The sequence below is a fragment of the Cotesia glomerata genome, linkage group LG5, assembly GCF_020080835.1.
Source record: "Cotesia glomerata isolate CgM1 linkage group LG5, MPM_Cglom_v2.3, whole genome shotgun sequence".
NCBI classification, from domain to species: Eukaryota; Metazoa; Arthropoda; class Insecta; order Hymenoptera; family Braconidae; genus Cotesia; species Cotesia glomerata.
In genome coordinates this window covers 1824432-1839481 of record NC_058162.1, presented here as the reverse complement: position 1 = coordinate 1839481, position 15050 = coordinate 1824432, and the positions used below count along the sequence as shown (strand labels likewise).

The window sequence follows — 15050 nt, the reverse complement described above, 5'->3', positions numbered from 1 at the left end:
TTTATTTTTTCAGGGGACTCGGGTGTTTTTTTATCAAACAAATTTTTTTTGTTTCTATTTCTTCTTTTCCATCTATTTTTCTCTTATTAGTAACAATATTTTGGCCTTCAATTTTTGAAGAAATAACTGAACATTCAGAAGAGCTTGGTAATCGATCAGCTTCAATTAAAATTTTCAAATCTTCATTCCCAAGATATTTTAAAATGGCAGTGATACAATAAATTGGTAATTGAATATCTCCAAAAAAGTAATAATCATTTTTTCCATTAAATTCCAAGTCGTAATGAAGCAATAATTTATTTCTTTCAATTCCTCTTTTAAGGCGATTTTTAATAATGCCATAATACAATTTAAATTTGCGTTTATAATCAAAATTTTCACCGAATAAAATTTTCGCAAATTTTGATAGCTGATTATCATCAAAAGTATAATCAATTAAAATATCATAAAAAGAAATATTGTAGCCTTTAATCTTTTCATTTTTAATAACATTAAATTCTTCTTCACATTTTTGATGCAAATTTTTTGGAACGAAATTAATATCTAGTTCCATATTTGCGTATTCTTCTTCTTCATACTCGATATTCATATAGCCAGTGATTAACTTGTAGTTTTCATGGCTTATATAAAGATTCATAGCTTCTAATTTTATTAAATACTCTTCAATATATTCTGCGATTTGAATGTACTGATACAAGTCGTGGTGATATCTGAAGATAAGATTATTTTTATGATTTCTTTGCTTGGAAAGTTCGTGACGAAGTGAATCAATTCTATCGATGGCATAACTCAAAGCAGGTTTTTTTCTTCTGCATGTGATGTTGATGTTAGCACCTTCGTTCAATAAAATCGGTACGATGTCTTCGTATCCATTTTGTACCGCAATGTGCAACGCTGATCTTCCAAATGAATCCACGCGATCAATATCATCAACTTCTTTTAAAATTAATTCGACTATTTCTTTACTCCCGCTCCAAATTGCTTGGTGAAGTGGCGGTCTGACACATCGATCCGTGATTATCATTAATATTTCATCTTTCAAGCACTGCTTTATAATATCTATTTTTTTATCAGCAATTGCTTTGTAAAATATTTCTATATTTTTATTTGCAGATAACGCAGCCATGATAGTATTCTTCTTGAAGATTACTTTAAATAATTTTATTTCAAATTATTAAACTCTGAAAAATAATTATTAAAAATTTCAGAATAATTATTCACACATATATACAATAAAATAAATGATACTAAAGTACAATACTAAAGTTATCCGACATTGTTAATTTTTTGAGTTTTTCTTTTATTATTAAATTAGAACTAAATAATATTTTTAAAAAATTGCACTTATAGTTTTTAAAGTTTTTTTAAAAATGAATTTTTTTATTTTTTTGTAAAAATTTTTTTAATAAAAAAAATTCCAAAAATTTCTAGATGTTAGCTAACTTAATTTTCATTACTAAAGTTAGCTGTCAGCTGTTAATTTTAAAAATTTTTAATAACATTAAATTTAGCTGTCACTTGACATTTTTTTAATTTTCTTTAACACAAAAATTTGTTTCAAAAAATTATTTAAAAAAAATTATATTTTTAATTTTATTAAATTTCTACGAGCTCATTTTTTTAATAATTTTTTTTTTTGCCATAATTTATTTGTTAACGAAAATTTAAAAAATTGTCATGTGACAGCTAAATTTAGTATCATAAATTTTTATAACAAATTAATTATAATAAAAAAATGCTTCTAAAAATTGTCACTTGTAATTTTTATTAATTTTTACATGTGGAATTTTTTAATTAAATTTTTTGTTTGTATTAATTTAATTCCCACAAAATTCTAAAAAAATTTTTTAAATCTGTCAACTTTAGTGGCATTAAAATAAAATATATAAAATAAAATATTTTTTATTAAACTTGCCTAATTGTTACAATTAGCTCTTGAATGCATCACTTAAATTAATGAAGAAATTCTGAAAATAAAAAGTCAATAATTAAGTTGATTCATTTCACAGAATTCTATGTACAGTTACCGGATTATTTACATGTAATTACAAATGATACTAAAATTAGCCAACACTTAAAAATTTTTCAATTTTTTTAATTAAATTAAAATTGAAGATATTTTAATAAAATTGCAATAGTTTTGTAAGTTTTTTAGATATAAATTTTTTCCAAAGAATTTTTTTGATAAAAAAAAATTCTAAAAATTTTTCAGCTGTCAGCTAACTTCAGTTTCATAATTACAGGCCTGAAATTAAATACATGATTTTTTGACGTTATACTTTAAAAAGAATAATAATTTTAAACTCATTAATTCGTTAACAGTAAAAAAATGTTAATTGTAAAATAATTAAAATGTTCTTACTAGAATTTATAAATTTATTTTTTGGTTTAGCTTGAATAAAAAAAAACATTGGACATATAACCTTTGTTCGGGTTTGCGAAAACACTGCACAGTAGTATAGTATAGTTGTGTGAAGTGTGTTCATGCATTATGACAGCGCCACACAAATCCATACATTCACATGGCACTTTGTTTACTGTACTGACCACGTTATTTTTATTCAGTATAGAAAATTTAATTTTCACACAGAATATTCTATAGCTTCACAAGTTGAAGAAATCATTTTTATTAAATATAAATTTATTTTGTTATTTTTTCTAGTATATTTATAATTCTTCATTTAAAAATTCATTTTCTAAATAGCTTTTCTTAAACAACATATTACTTCTAGTTTAAATAATTAATAGTAATTATTATGAATTAGTACAACATTTTACAATAATAAAAAAAAAATAGTTTTATTTTACAATGTAAAAAATAATTTAAATTTTATTAATTATATTCACAATTAAGTTTACCACGATGAAAAATTTCCGACAGAGGATGTCAATTTTTTTTTCTTCTTAACTGGAACATTTGACTCCGCAACTCTAAAAAACAAAATAAAAAATTGATTAAATACAGATTTTATATTAATGAAAAGAAAAAAAAAAACTTACTCTGTTTCTTTAGCAATATTTATAAATTTTCCAACACCAGAATGATAAGCCTTTAAAACATTTTTTTGTTCTTTATTTTTGTTAACCGCTAATTTATTTTTAGCTTCTTGAGCAGCTTTTTCTAACTCAGCAGCTCTTTCAGCTGCTAATTGTTCATCAGCTTCTTGAAAAGGATCCACAAAAACGTTTGCGCGAAGAATGATGATATCTTCAATAGGTCGATCTTTATTGTCAACTTCTATTTTTTCCATAGCATTCAAAGTATCCAAACCGCCAACAATTTTGCCGAAAACTGTATGCTTGCGATCTAAGTGTCGACACGACCGAAAAGTTATGAAACTAAAAAACAAATATATTTAGTATAACGATAACGACAGAAAAAAAAATTATAAACTAATGTCAATAAATTACAATTGTGATCCATTTGTATTTGGTCCAGAATTTGCCATCGAAAGAATACCTCTTCCTTGGTGAGTTAAATTTGGTTTAAATTCATCGGCAAATGGTGCATCCCAAATAGATTTGCCACCATTACCAGTGTTAGTAGGATCTCCACCTTGAATCTTTAAAAAAAAAATGAATTGTCTTAGATAAAATTTATACATCTTATCGACGTTCTAATTAGCAAATTGTCTAACTCCATTTTAGAGAATCTTCCATTTGTACAAAAAAAAACAATTAGTTTGAAATTTATTGTCACTTTAAAAAACTATTTAATATTTTGGTTTGGATCATTCAAATAATTTATAATTGTTAATTACATTAATAATTGTTCATTACATTTTGTTTAATATTGTTTTACACTATTGTATTTACTTTTAAAGGAATTATGACTCCAAGGTCTTGATAAATAAATAATAATTTTTAAACTGCCTTCTACGAATATTCATTCATTATTTCATCAATTATAAAGGAAAGCTTTATACCCGGTATCACTGATAATGATTCAAATCATTAAAATTAGTATTATCTGAAGTACTTTAAATTCAAATTTATATTTAAACTTAAATCTAACTTTAAACATTCAAAATTCAAATTCTTATTAACATTGTTCTATTCGTCATAATCCTAATACTGTTAAATATCTATGTAGATCTGTTTATATTCTTATATGTACTTCTTACTCTTTTATTTGGTATCATTTGCCATTCGGCCATTGCCTTGGAATTTAAATTAAATAAATAAATCTATACTAATAAATGGAGAGCCGGTTTTTTTGTCCGTTTATACTGCGAAAACTATTGAACCGATCGGAATAATACTTATACCATAAGATGCAGCGTATTTCAGAGACGGTTTTAGTATATAACATGTTGGTGATTACTTATCCGGAACCTATATTTTTTTGACTTAGAAATAATGAATTTTTATTGTAACTAAATTTATTCTATTCTATTGTAATTTGTTTAAAATAAATGTTTTAATTCTATTGGTTATGTTTATATACTAGGCAGATTTCTTCACTTATGAGGCCTGGGATTTCTTTAACTGAAACCTTCAATGCTCATTAAAAATTTTGTTTTATATCAATTATTATTCATTTTCGTAAGAAAGACACGGGAATATTATAATGATTTCACATTGAAAGTTATAATGAATATTAGCTAGAATAATTACGTGGATAAAAGGTGCATGCCAATTCGATAGAATTGGGAATCTGTGCAAGTCAAAAAACAATACTCTAATTAAATTTAAAGTCTAGATCTAAAAATGCAATTCTATAAAGCGCCCAGCGGAGCGGGCGAGTAACAGCTAGTAAATAAATAAATAAATAAATTATTACATCAAAATTTTAAAAAATAAGGAGTTAGACCAATTACTAATTAGACCGTCGTTATGATTGTTTTATACTTACCATAAAATTTCTTATCGATCGATGAAATTTAGTATTATCATAATAACCAGTTTGACAATGTTTAAGAAAATTTTCACAGGTTTTTGGTACAATATCGCAATGAAGCTCGAGATTTAGCGTACCAAAATTCGTAACTAATCTCACATATCCTTTCTTTTTAACTCTTTCATATCTAACTAAGTCATCAGCTATAATTGCTGCTTGATGAACTGTTTCTCTTGGCATTACTGTGGAAGTAAAACCTGCTGCTACCGCGCCAGTTGAGTAATGAGCCTTGAATAAATAAAAAATATTATTAAATGTAAAAAAAATTCACATAAAAAATAACCAAGATTAACTTAATATATTACCGCATTAAATTTATCAGCTGTTGCTTTTACTATTTCTTCTTTTTGCTCAGGAGGTTTATAATCCCTCTTAAGCTCTGCCAATATGTCACTTGTCTCTGCTGAGACTGTCTTAAGTTTAGCGTTTGGATCATTACGCTCTCTAATAGTTTCTAAAAGAAATAATTTGGTTAAAAATTTATACTAATTTTACAATAAAAATAAAATTAAAAATCTCTACCTTCATCTTCAACCCTCAAATTATTTTTAATATGATGAAATCTAGATAAATTAAATTTACTAGCATCGGTAGGATTTTGGATAGTAATAAGATCAGCGCGAGTAAATGGCTGGTCATTAATTAAATCCTTCCAATTTCTCGTTTTAATATTCAATTGTTCAACAGCTTCCCAAGAGAAAACATTTCCAGTTGTTTTTACAGCGACAATATGCGAGAACTTTGAAAAAACTTTAAAGAGTACAGGACAATGATACTCTCCAGCAGAATTTATAGTGAAATTCAACTTAATAAGTTTTTTAACATCAAATGGCTTTCCTGTTACAGGATTGTGTTTAAAATGTTTTACATATGTTAATATAGGTTCTAATTCAAAAACATTGCCATCGGGGTCGCAATACGGATGCTCAAATGGTTGCAAGCTGACACAGCAATGATTGAAAGGCAATCTTCGGAAGGTTGAGTCTTCACTGGTCTCTGAATTCTCGCCCGACTTTTTTCCTCCGTAAAGAGTCGTCCATTCTGTGTACGTCAGGTACCTGGATTAAATAATTTAATTGTTAGAAATAAGTCTTAATAGCTAGATTAATGTTAAACATTATTTATTAAATAAATATAACAAAATTGAGATGAAAATTAATTTAAAAGATGATAATTTTTGTAATAAATTATGGTAAAAAAAAATTGACATGTAGAAATTTTATAAAATTAAAAATAATTTATAAGAATAAATTTTTTTGTTAAATAAAGTTAAAAAATAATTAAGTGACTGTTATTTTTTAATTTTGTAATTGAGAAACATCTGATAAGTTTTAGAACTAAAAAAATATGAATTATAGCAAAAAAAATTATGAAAATTAATTTAGCAGATATTTAATAATTTTTCTAATAAATAAATTACTGGATAAAAAATTGAGAAAAAAAATTGACTTTTAGAAAATTTAATAAATTAAAAAATGCAATTTTAAAAAAAAAAAATTTCGGAACAAATTTTTTTGTTAAATTAAATTGAAAAATGGTCAAGTGACAGCTAACTTTAATATCATTAAAAAATTCCATTTTTAGAAGCTCCAAAAAATTATAAATGAAAATTCAAAAAAAAATATTTTAGTTTTCCCGTGTAAAAAAAAATCGTCTTAAAATTGTCGTTCGTTTAAGATCTTAAATATGATACATACTAAGACTATTTTAAGACTCTTTTAAGACGCCGAAAAAAAAAATTCCGAGAGCAGATTTTCGAAAATTTTGCTTTCGAATTTGTTGTGAAAATTAATTTTTAGACATTTTTTAGACGATTTTACGACTTTCTAACCGCAATATTTTTGAGTAAGATGTTTTTAAATTGAATTTAAAATTGTTAAAAAATTATTATCTGACAATTTTAAGACTTTTTTAAGACGTTCCGTTTTAATGTTCCGGGGCTCTGTCGCTGTTAGCCCATCTTAAAATAGTCTAAATTTTTTTTAAGATTTTTTAAGAATAATTTAAGGTAATTTTAAGACAGTTTAAAAGATCGCTCCATAATAATTTTCTGGAGCTGTCACGGTGATATCATCTTAAAATAGCCTAAAAATTTTTAATAATTATTTTGATTTTTAAGACTATTTTAAGATTTTTCTAGACGATTTTAAGATTTTTTAAGACTATTTTAAGATTTAAGTCTTAAAATAATTTTTAAATAGTCTTAAAAAAATCTTAAAAAAAAATATTTTAAAATTTTTAGGCTATTTTCAGATGACATCACAGTGACAGCTCCGGAAAATTATTATGGAGCGTCTTTAAATTGTTTTAAAATTATCTTAAATTAGTCTTAAAAAAATCTTAAAAAAAAATTTAGACTATTTTAAGATGAGCTAACAGCGACAGAACCCCGGAACATTAAAATGGAACGTCTTAAAAAAGTCTTAAAATTGTCAGATAATAATTTTTTAACAATTTTAAATTCAATTTAAAAACATCTTACTCAAAAATATTGCGGTTAGAAAGTCGTAAAATCGTCTAAAAAATGTCTAAAAATTAATTTTCTCAACAAATTCGAGAACAAAATTTTCAAAAATCTGCTCTCGGAATTTTTTTTTTGGCGTCTTAAAAGAGTCTTAAAATAGTCTTAGTTTGTGTCACGTTTAAGATCTTAAACGAACGACAACTTTAAGACAATTTTAAGACGATTTTTTTTACACGGGTTCTTTTTTAAAAAAATTATCTGCTAATTTAACAAATTAAAAAAGTTTCTGCTAATTTAAATGTCATAAAAAATAATAATAATTTATAAAAATTAATTTAGCAGATGCTCAATAATTTTAAGAATTTTTGTAACAAATAAATTATAGCAAAAAAAAAAATTAGAAAAAAAAATTAACAAGTAGAGATTTAAAAAATTAAAAAATGCAATTTTTAAAAAATAATTTTTTAGAACAAATTTGTTTGTTAAAAAAAAATTGAAAAATGGTTAAGTGACAGCTAACTTTAATGTTATTAATAATTTTACTTACATTTTATCCTTTTGATGCTGTCGTTTCCCCATTTTTATAATTTATTATTTCCAAATAATTTAAAATTAATTTTTTTATTATTTATTTAAAAAATATTATTAACTTTTGTCAATATAAACGTTTGCTCCAAACATAACCTTACAAGAATTATTTTTTATGTTAAAAAATAATAATAATCATAACTAATGTGTTGTTATTATTGCATTTTAATTGTTACCAACAGTGCAAGTAAAATTAGTAAAATTTGCTATAGGTATTGATTATTTAACCGGAAGCACTGTACATATATCTCTAGTGGCGCTTTTTTAAGTTTCTCACTTCCGATATTTAAAAATAAAATTATATTTCAGCACCAAAAATAATTACCTTATTTTTTAAATAAAATAAAATTAAGTAAAAAAAAACAATAAAATATTTCTAAAAATACTGTTTAAAAAATAAAAGAGTTAGATGAAAAAATAAATATATATGTGAAAGTTAAAAATAATAAACGGATCTAGTTTTCTATTTCTAGTCACAATCTTAAAAAACATGGCGACATTTCCTGAGCGGACGATTTAAAATTGGTGTTATGTGTAGCTTTCGGTGCGCTTGTGTAGCTTGTATTCAGTCTATTCAGTGAAGGTTGTTCCCGGCAGTACGGCGTGCAAAAAGGAATTCAACAATCTAGTGAGAGAGAAAGAGAAGATCCGAGAGCGAAATAGAGAGAGAGTGAGGCTTGAAGAAAAGAAAGAAATCGTGAAAAGACGCCCGGGTATCTAAGGAATAGTTAGTAAATTGACCTGAATCTTTGACAAACTATTAAGTGAATAACGATACGAAGTGACCCAGCTGAACCTCTTAACCTTGAAAAAATTAATGGTCAAAATTTAAGGTAGTCCCTTGTTGTGAGTTGATGTTGTATCCTTTGTATATACCTAAAACCTCCATTGTCGTAATCCGACGAGTCTAAGATATTTAGGAGCAACCGGTACAATTATCTGTTCAACTCCTCAAAAATATTATCAAATTGTTGTGATACTGTTTAAGATTAAATACCTTCTGATTAAAGTTTAAATAATCATTTTAAATTGTCAACACGCTGTGAAAGTTTCAAACAAAGTACTCATTATGCATACTTTTTTTTTTATAATTTTATTTTTTTTTTTTAACTAATAATTTAAAAAGTTAATAATGGAAGCAAATTTTTAATTCATTAATAATTAATTATTTTTTTGTGTGAAAAATTATTAAATAAATAAATTTAAGGCTTATTTTTTAGAACAATGTCTTCTGGAGCTGGATCCAGTGGTACTGGGCGAGGAAGAGGCTCCTCGTTGGCGGACAATAAGCCGGAGAATAAGGAAGCCAAGCCAAATCCTAAAATGTCAAAGGCATTGGGTACTTCAGCTAAAAGGTAAATACCATAACCTCATTCATTTTTATTATTTATCTTAGTTATGTTTTTATTTTTTTAATTATAATTGTTGTTTTTTATTGTTGTTTGTTTATATAATTTTTTTGTGTGTTAGAATACAAAAAGAATTAGCAGAAATAACTCTGGACCCTCCGCCAAACTGCAGTGCAGGCCCTAAGGGAGATAACTTATATGAATGGGTGTCTACTATCTTGGGTCCACCCGGGTCAGTCTATGAAGGAGGTGTCTTTTTTTTGGACATTCATTTTTCTCCGGAGTATCCTTTCAAACCTCCAAAAGTACGTATTGTTTTTAGAAAAATGAAAATTAATTTGGTCGTATTTATGTTTATGTTAAAGCGTCGTTTCACAATAACACTTTTATCATTATTTAATTTTTTAATTTTATTTTAAAATTAATTTACGTCGTAATGTTTTTTAAAATATAATATGAATTAAAAAATTAATAAAATATCTGGAGTTGTGCCTTTTCAAGGTTTCATATCATTCTCACAGTCAATTTATGATGATAATTAGGCTGCATTCGAAAGTGCTCTATCTTTAGATAGATAATTAAGAAATGGCTTTGTATCTTGTGAACTATTGACATTTATAAAGATATAAGCTCATCTTGACGTTATACTTATCGAGAGCTTTCATTTGAGTACCCACATGCATTTTGATATATTTTTCATATATACATATATATAATAATAATAATAATATATGAAAAATTGATGTGGGTACTCAAATGAAAGCTCTTGATGAGTGTAACATCAAGATTAGCTTATATCTTTAAAAACATCAATAGTTAAGAAAGTACAGTGCAATTTATCAAATATCTTGTGAACTATTGACATTTTTAAAGATATAAGCTCATCTCGATATTATACTCATCAAGACCTTTCATTTGAGTACCCACCTCAATTTTTCATATATTTATATATATTATATATATGTATATATGAAAAATATATCAAAATGCATGTGGGTACTCAAATGAAAGCTCTTGATGAGTGTAACATCAAGATGAACTTATATCTTTAAAAACGTCAATAGTTAAGAAAGTTCAATACAATTTAACATAATTAAGAAACTACCTTGTATCTTATAAACTATTGACATTTTTAATGATATAAGTTCATCCCGATGTTACACTCATCAATACCTTTCATTTGAGTACCCACAGCGATTTTTCATATATTTATATATATTATATATATGTATGTATGAAAAATATATCAAAGATGCATGTGGGTACTCAAATGAAAGTTCTTGATGAGTATAACATCGAGCTTAAAATCGTCGATAGTTTATAAAGTACAGTGCAATTTATCAAAAGTCATTATTTAATCAGGAAAATTTTATTTATTTATATTTCACAAGTCACGGTAGTCACATAGTGACTAGGTTGCTAGTAGTTAAATTCCATTGATAAATATATATTCATTAAAAATATTTATACTCAAAAAATATCTTTTAATTCAGGTAACATTTCGAACACGTATTTATCACTGCAACATCAACAGCCAAGGTGTCATCTGTCTTGATATACTTAAAGATAACTGGTCTCCCGCATTAACCATCTCCAAGGTTCTTCTGTCCATCTGCTCACTCCTTACAGATTGTAATCCAGGTTTGTATGACACAATAATTAATTACTACGACTAATTAAAAAATTTTTTTAATTTAATTAAACCTAATCTATTACAATCTAATATTACAATAATTATGATATAATCAACTAGACTATCCAATTAAAAATGAACTAATTTTCTAAATACAAGCATACTTTTTTCAGCGGATCCTTTGGTTGGTAGTATAGCATCACAATATCTCCAAAATCGAGAAGAACATGATCGTATAGCACGACTTTGGACGAAACGGTATGCTACATGAGCTTTTAGCTCAAAATCTCAGCTCCTAACAGCCTCATGCCAATTAACCATCCACTGCGCTGCTCTCACAAACCTTTTCTTTAATGCCTCGTGTGCGTGTGTGCGCCAAATACGTTCCTAAATATTGAGTCCACCGTGGGCTTTAGTTTTAATCCTCGATTCAAGTTTAAGATTACTCCCGTAAAAAAAAAAAAATAAAATAAAATAAAAAAAAATAATAAAAAAATTTTTAACAATTAAACGTAATAGTTACGAACTAATAATAATTAAATCCGGTTCGATTGTGATTATTTGTATGTAAGATAATAGAGCTAATGTGTCGAAGATGAATGAATGCAGATTAGTATTTTTTATTTTTTTTTTTATTTTATGTAATAGTTTTGTTTGTAAAGGCATGAGCTGGGAGTAAATATTTACTTTTCTATTTTACTTTAAAAAAAAAAAAATACCCATTTTTCGGGTGTACATTACTATTACAATGTAGTGTTTAATGAATGTTTAATCTTGGAAAGTAAATGGAAAAGATAAGTGAACTATCATCAATAATTTAGATATTAGGATTACGAACTACTTTAATATTGAAAACGAAAAAAAATATAATTATCTAATGAATGCATTGTAAGTAATAAATTAAAAATTACTACTAAATATTTTTAGTTTTTAAAAATACTTGTATGGTACGCAAATTTTTTTTTTTTCTTACAAACATATAAAGATAAAAATAAATATAAACAAAATTACTGACTATATATATAAATATATAAGTATAAATTAATTATTAAAGCAGTTTATACTAACCATTTTTTATGCCTCATTAAATATTTTTGTAATCCGACAGTTAAATATTAATTTATTTCTAAACTGTATTTGATTAATTTAAATTAATTATTGATTTATTTTATGTACTTTTTTTTCGTTTTTAATATACAACACATTTAATAATTGTGATTGTAAATAAGTATGATTCTTTTTGTTCATTGTATATTTTACTATGTAGAAAATAAATGTAAGAATTTTTCCAAGTAATTTGTAACGTAACAACATTTTAAAATGAATACGTTGAGAATTGTAATCAACTATTCTTAGAATATATAAATATTCTGAAAGCTCATACTTTTTATTTAAATATTTAAAGTCTGAAAAGTGGCCCGTTTGAGACAATAGTCAATAAGGAGTATAAAAAATGTCTTTTTAATCAAATTTTGACGTGTGTCATGTAAATTTAATGCGAGCAAAATTATAGATACATATTACGTTAAGTTATCAATGCATATTGCGTTACAGATATCATAAGGGCGTATAATAAAAATTCTATTTTTTTATCTGTCCAAAAATAATTTTTAGTATCAAGAAAAATTTTTTTTTTGCATTTCTGCACGTTTTAGGAAAAAATACGTCGGTTTAAAAAAAAATTTTTTTTTTTCAAAAATCAACATATTTTTTTTTTTTAATTTTTCCCCAAACTAAAAATTATTATTTAAGTTCTCCATATTTAAAATATTTAAATAATTTAATTTTGGAAATTTGGACAATAAATGAAGATATTAAATTATAAAAATTGCAACGTTTCGCTGATTTATTTTAGCTTCATCAAGAAAATCTTATGGTTAGCATCCTCATCTAATTTTTTCAGTCAATAAATTTAATAAGTAGAATAAAACAGCATCTTCATAATCTCAAACATTTTTTTAAATTACAATATTAATAACTTGTTTAGATTTCTTTTAAATACTATTTAAATTAATAAATTAATTAATTAGATAAAATACAATTTAACAACGTCTATCTGTCAAGTGTGTTTACAACACTGACTAAATTTTTAAATAATTTAATCTTGCAAATTTGGAAAATAAATGAAGATATTAAATTATAAGAATTGCAAATCTTATTGTATTTAAAAGAAATTTTAACAAGTTGTTAATATTGTAATTAAAAAAAATTTTTAAGTTTATGAAGATGCTGTTTTACTCTATTAAATCTATTGACTGTAAAAATTAGATGATTTGCCTGATGAAGCTGAAATAAATCAGAGTTACAATTTATTAATATAAATATAAATTTAATATCTTCATTTATTGTCCAAATTCTCAAGATTAAATTATTTAAATATTGTAAATATGGATGAGAATTTAGATAATAATTTTTATGTTTGGAGAAAATTTTTTTCCTGAAAAAATTTTTTCTTTTTGAAACCGACGTATTTTTTCCTAAAATGTGCAGAAATTTAAAAAAAAAAAATTTTTCTTCATACTAAAAATTTTTTTGGACTTGAAAAAAAAAATAGAATTTTTATTATACGCCCTTATGGCATCTAGAACGCGATATTTTTTCATTGTCGGTAATTATTTCATATCATTAATTAAATTGATTATTTTTATCGAGTTTAAGGTGGATGAGCCCACTTTGCTTACTCTTAACGCGTAGATATTTTTGCTTTTTGAAATATTTAAAGATATCTTTTATTCAGTACTGGCAAAAAATAATAAAAATAAAAAATTTAGCCTTAAGCGTAGCCTTGTATGATAGAATAAAAAATGATACACGTGAACAAAATTTTATTGAAATTTTTGCAAAAGAAAAATAAAAAAATATCGATATTTTATAAATATCGTTGAGCGTGGAGTTGAGTTGCGAAGTGGTTGAATCCATATATTTTTTTGGTATCCTAACAAACAGCGATAAATAATAAATTGAGTATATATAAATATACTCATGTGTGTACACAAAAATCAGATTGTATAATTTTTCAATCTGTAATAAAATTTAAATATCCATTTAAAATGATGGAATTGAATGTTAATCAGTGCTAATTATATCGGTACCAGTATAAATAAAAATAAAATATATAAAACACTACAATTATTTATTTATTCCTTTTTTTATTAATATTATTATTTAAGATAAAGGATATATAAAAAAAAAATTTTTTCGCATAAATTATTTATTAATACACCATAAAAGCTAAACAATTATGTGATAAAGTTGAATATTATTAATTCTTATATAAATAAATATATATAATATATTATATATAATTTTTAAAAAATGAGTAAATCATATATGAAATTACTCAGATTTTTTTCATCCCTCAATTTTATTTTTTGATTTTTTAAAAATTCAATTTCAGTTATTTGAGAATTTATAGTGATAAATCTTACATCAAAGTATTACAAGTCAGTCATAAAATATAAGTATAATAAAAAAAGACAAAAATATGATTTTGTAGAATATCCAATCGAAAAATTTTTATATACATATAGCCAGTATTTACTGTAAACTTTTCGTCATATTTTTCATCTAATTATTAATTTTTTTTTTTTTTTAATACTGATTATAATAATCTTTGTTCAGTCTTTATCGCGGCCTGATAATAATTACTTCATTAGTAGACCAATTAAATATCAAGGAGGTTGGTGACCTTTCTTAAATATACTAAGCTACCAGAAATTAACATATTTATATTAATCCAAAATTTAAGTGAAAAATTTAAATCAGCTTCGATATTTTTGACAATTTTTTTCTCAAAAAAATTAAGCCAAGATTTAAAAATTTAGATAAATTTTGAATTAATTTAAATTAAATATTTCTTCCTTATAATTTTATACTTCAAAAGAGGTCACTTGAATTTTTTTTTTATAGCAATAAAAATACAAAAAATAATGTTGGTCATTAAAGAAGATGAACAATACTTTTTTTATTGATGCTTTTGTTTAAAATTTTTTTCTGCATCATTAATGTTTTTTTTCTTTTTTTTAAAGTTGGATTGAAAAAATTACATTTAATTTGATGTCTCTAAATCATCAAGTATTAATTATAATTTATAATAAATTTATATTCAGGTTATCT

The 15050-nt window shown here is 24.5% G+C and overlaps 3 protein-coding genes across 8 annotated transcripts; 1 reads left to right on the top strand and 2 right to left on the bottom strand.

Annotated features, from left to right (window-relative positions):
• Position 1: 1 nt before the first annotated feature.
• On the bottom strand, positions 2-1964 carry LOC123265285. Its single transcript, XM_044728971.1, has 2 exons — positions 1916-1964; positions 2-1181 (listed from the first exon to the last, which is right to left on the bottom strand). The coding sequence occupies exon 2, from the start codon at positions 1124-1126 to the stop codon at positions 2-4; it is 1125 nt and encodes a 374-aa protein (XP_044584906.1). The 5' UTR covers positions 1127-1181; positions 1916-1964.
• A 398-nt stretch (positions 1965-2362) lies between these two features.
• LOC123266317 (RING-type E3 ubiquitin-protein ligase PPIL2) lies at positions 2363-8040 on the bottom strand. The gene is made up of 7 exons (XM_044730517.1): positions 7912-8040; positions 5423-5958; positions 5206-5354; positions 4856-5128; positions 3412-3563; positions 3001-3339; positions 2363-2931 (listed from the first exon to the last, which is right to left on the bottom strand). The coding sequence occupies exons 1-7, from the start codon at positions 7941-7943 to the stop codon at positions 2856-2858; spliced, it is 1557 nt and encodes a 518-aa protein (XP_044586452.1). The 5' UTR covers positions 7944-8040; the 3' UTR covers positions 2363-2855.
• A 466-nt stretch (positions 8041-8506) lies between these two features.
• Positions 8507-12255, top strand: LOC123266319 (ubiquitin-conjugating enzyme E2-24 kDa). 6 transcript variants are annotated; one of them, XM_044730524.1, is made up of 5 exons: positions 8507-8679; positions 9173-9307; positions 9423-9606; positions 10795-10942; positions 11108-12255. In XM_044730524.1, the coding sequence occupies exons 2-5, from the start codon at positions 9177-9179 to the stop codon at positions 11203-11205; spliced, it is 561 nt and encodes a 186-aa protein (XP_044586459.1). In that variant the 5' UTR covers positions 8507-8679; positions 9173-9176; the 3' UTR covers positions 11206-12255. The 6 variants fall into 6 exon arrangements, with proteins under 6 accessions (XP_044586459.1, XP_044586457.1, XP_044586455.1 ...); XM_044730522.1 differs by having other exon boundaries at positions 8507-8798; XM_044730520.1 differs by having other exon boundaries at positions 8508-8785.
• The last annotated feature ends 2795 nt before the right edge of the window (positions 12256-15050 follow it).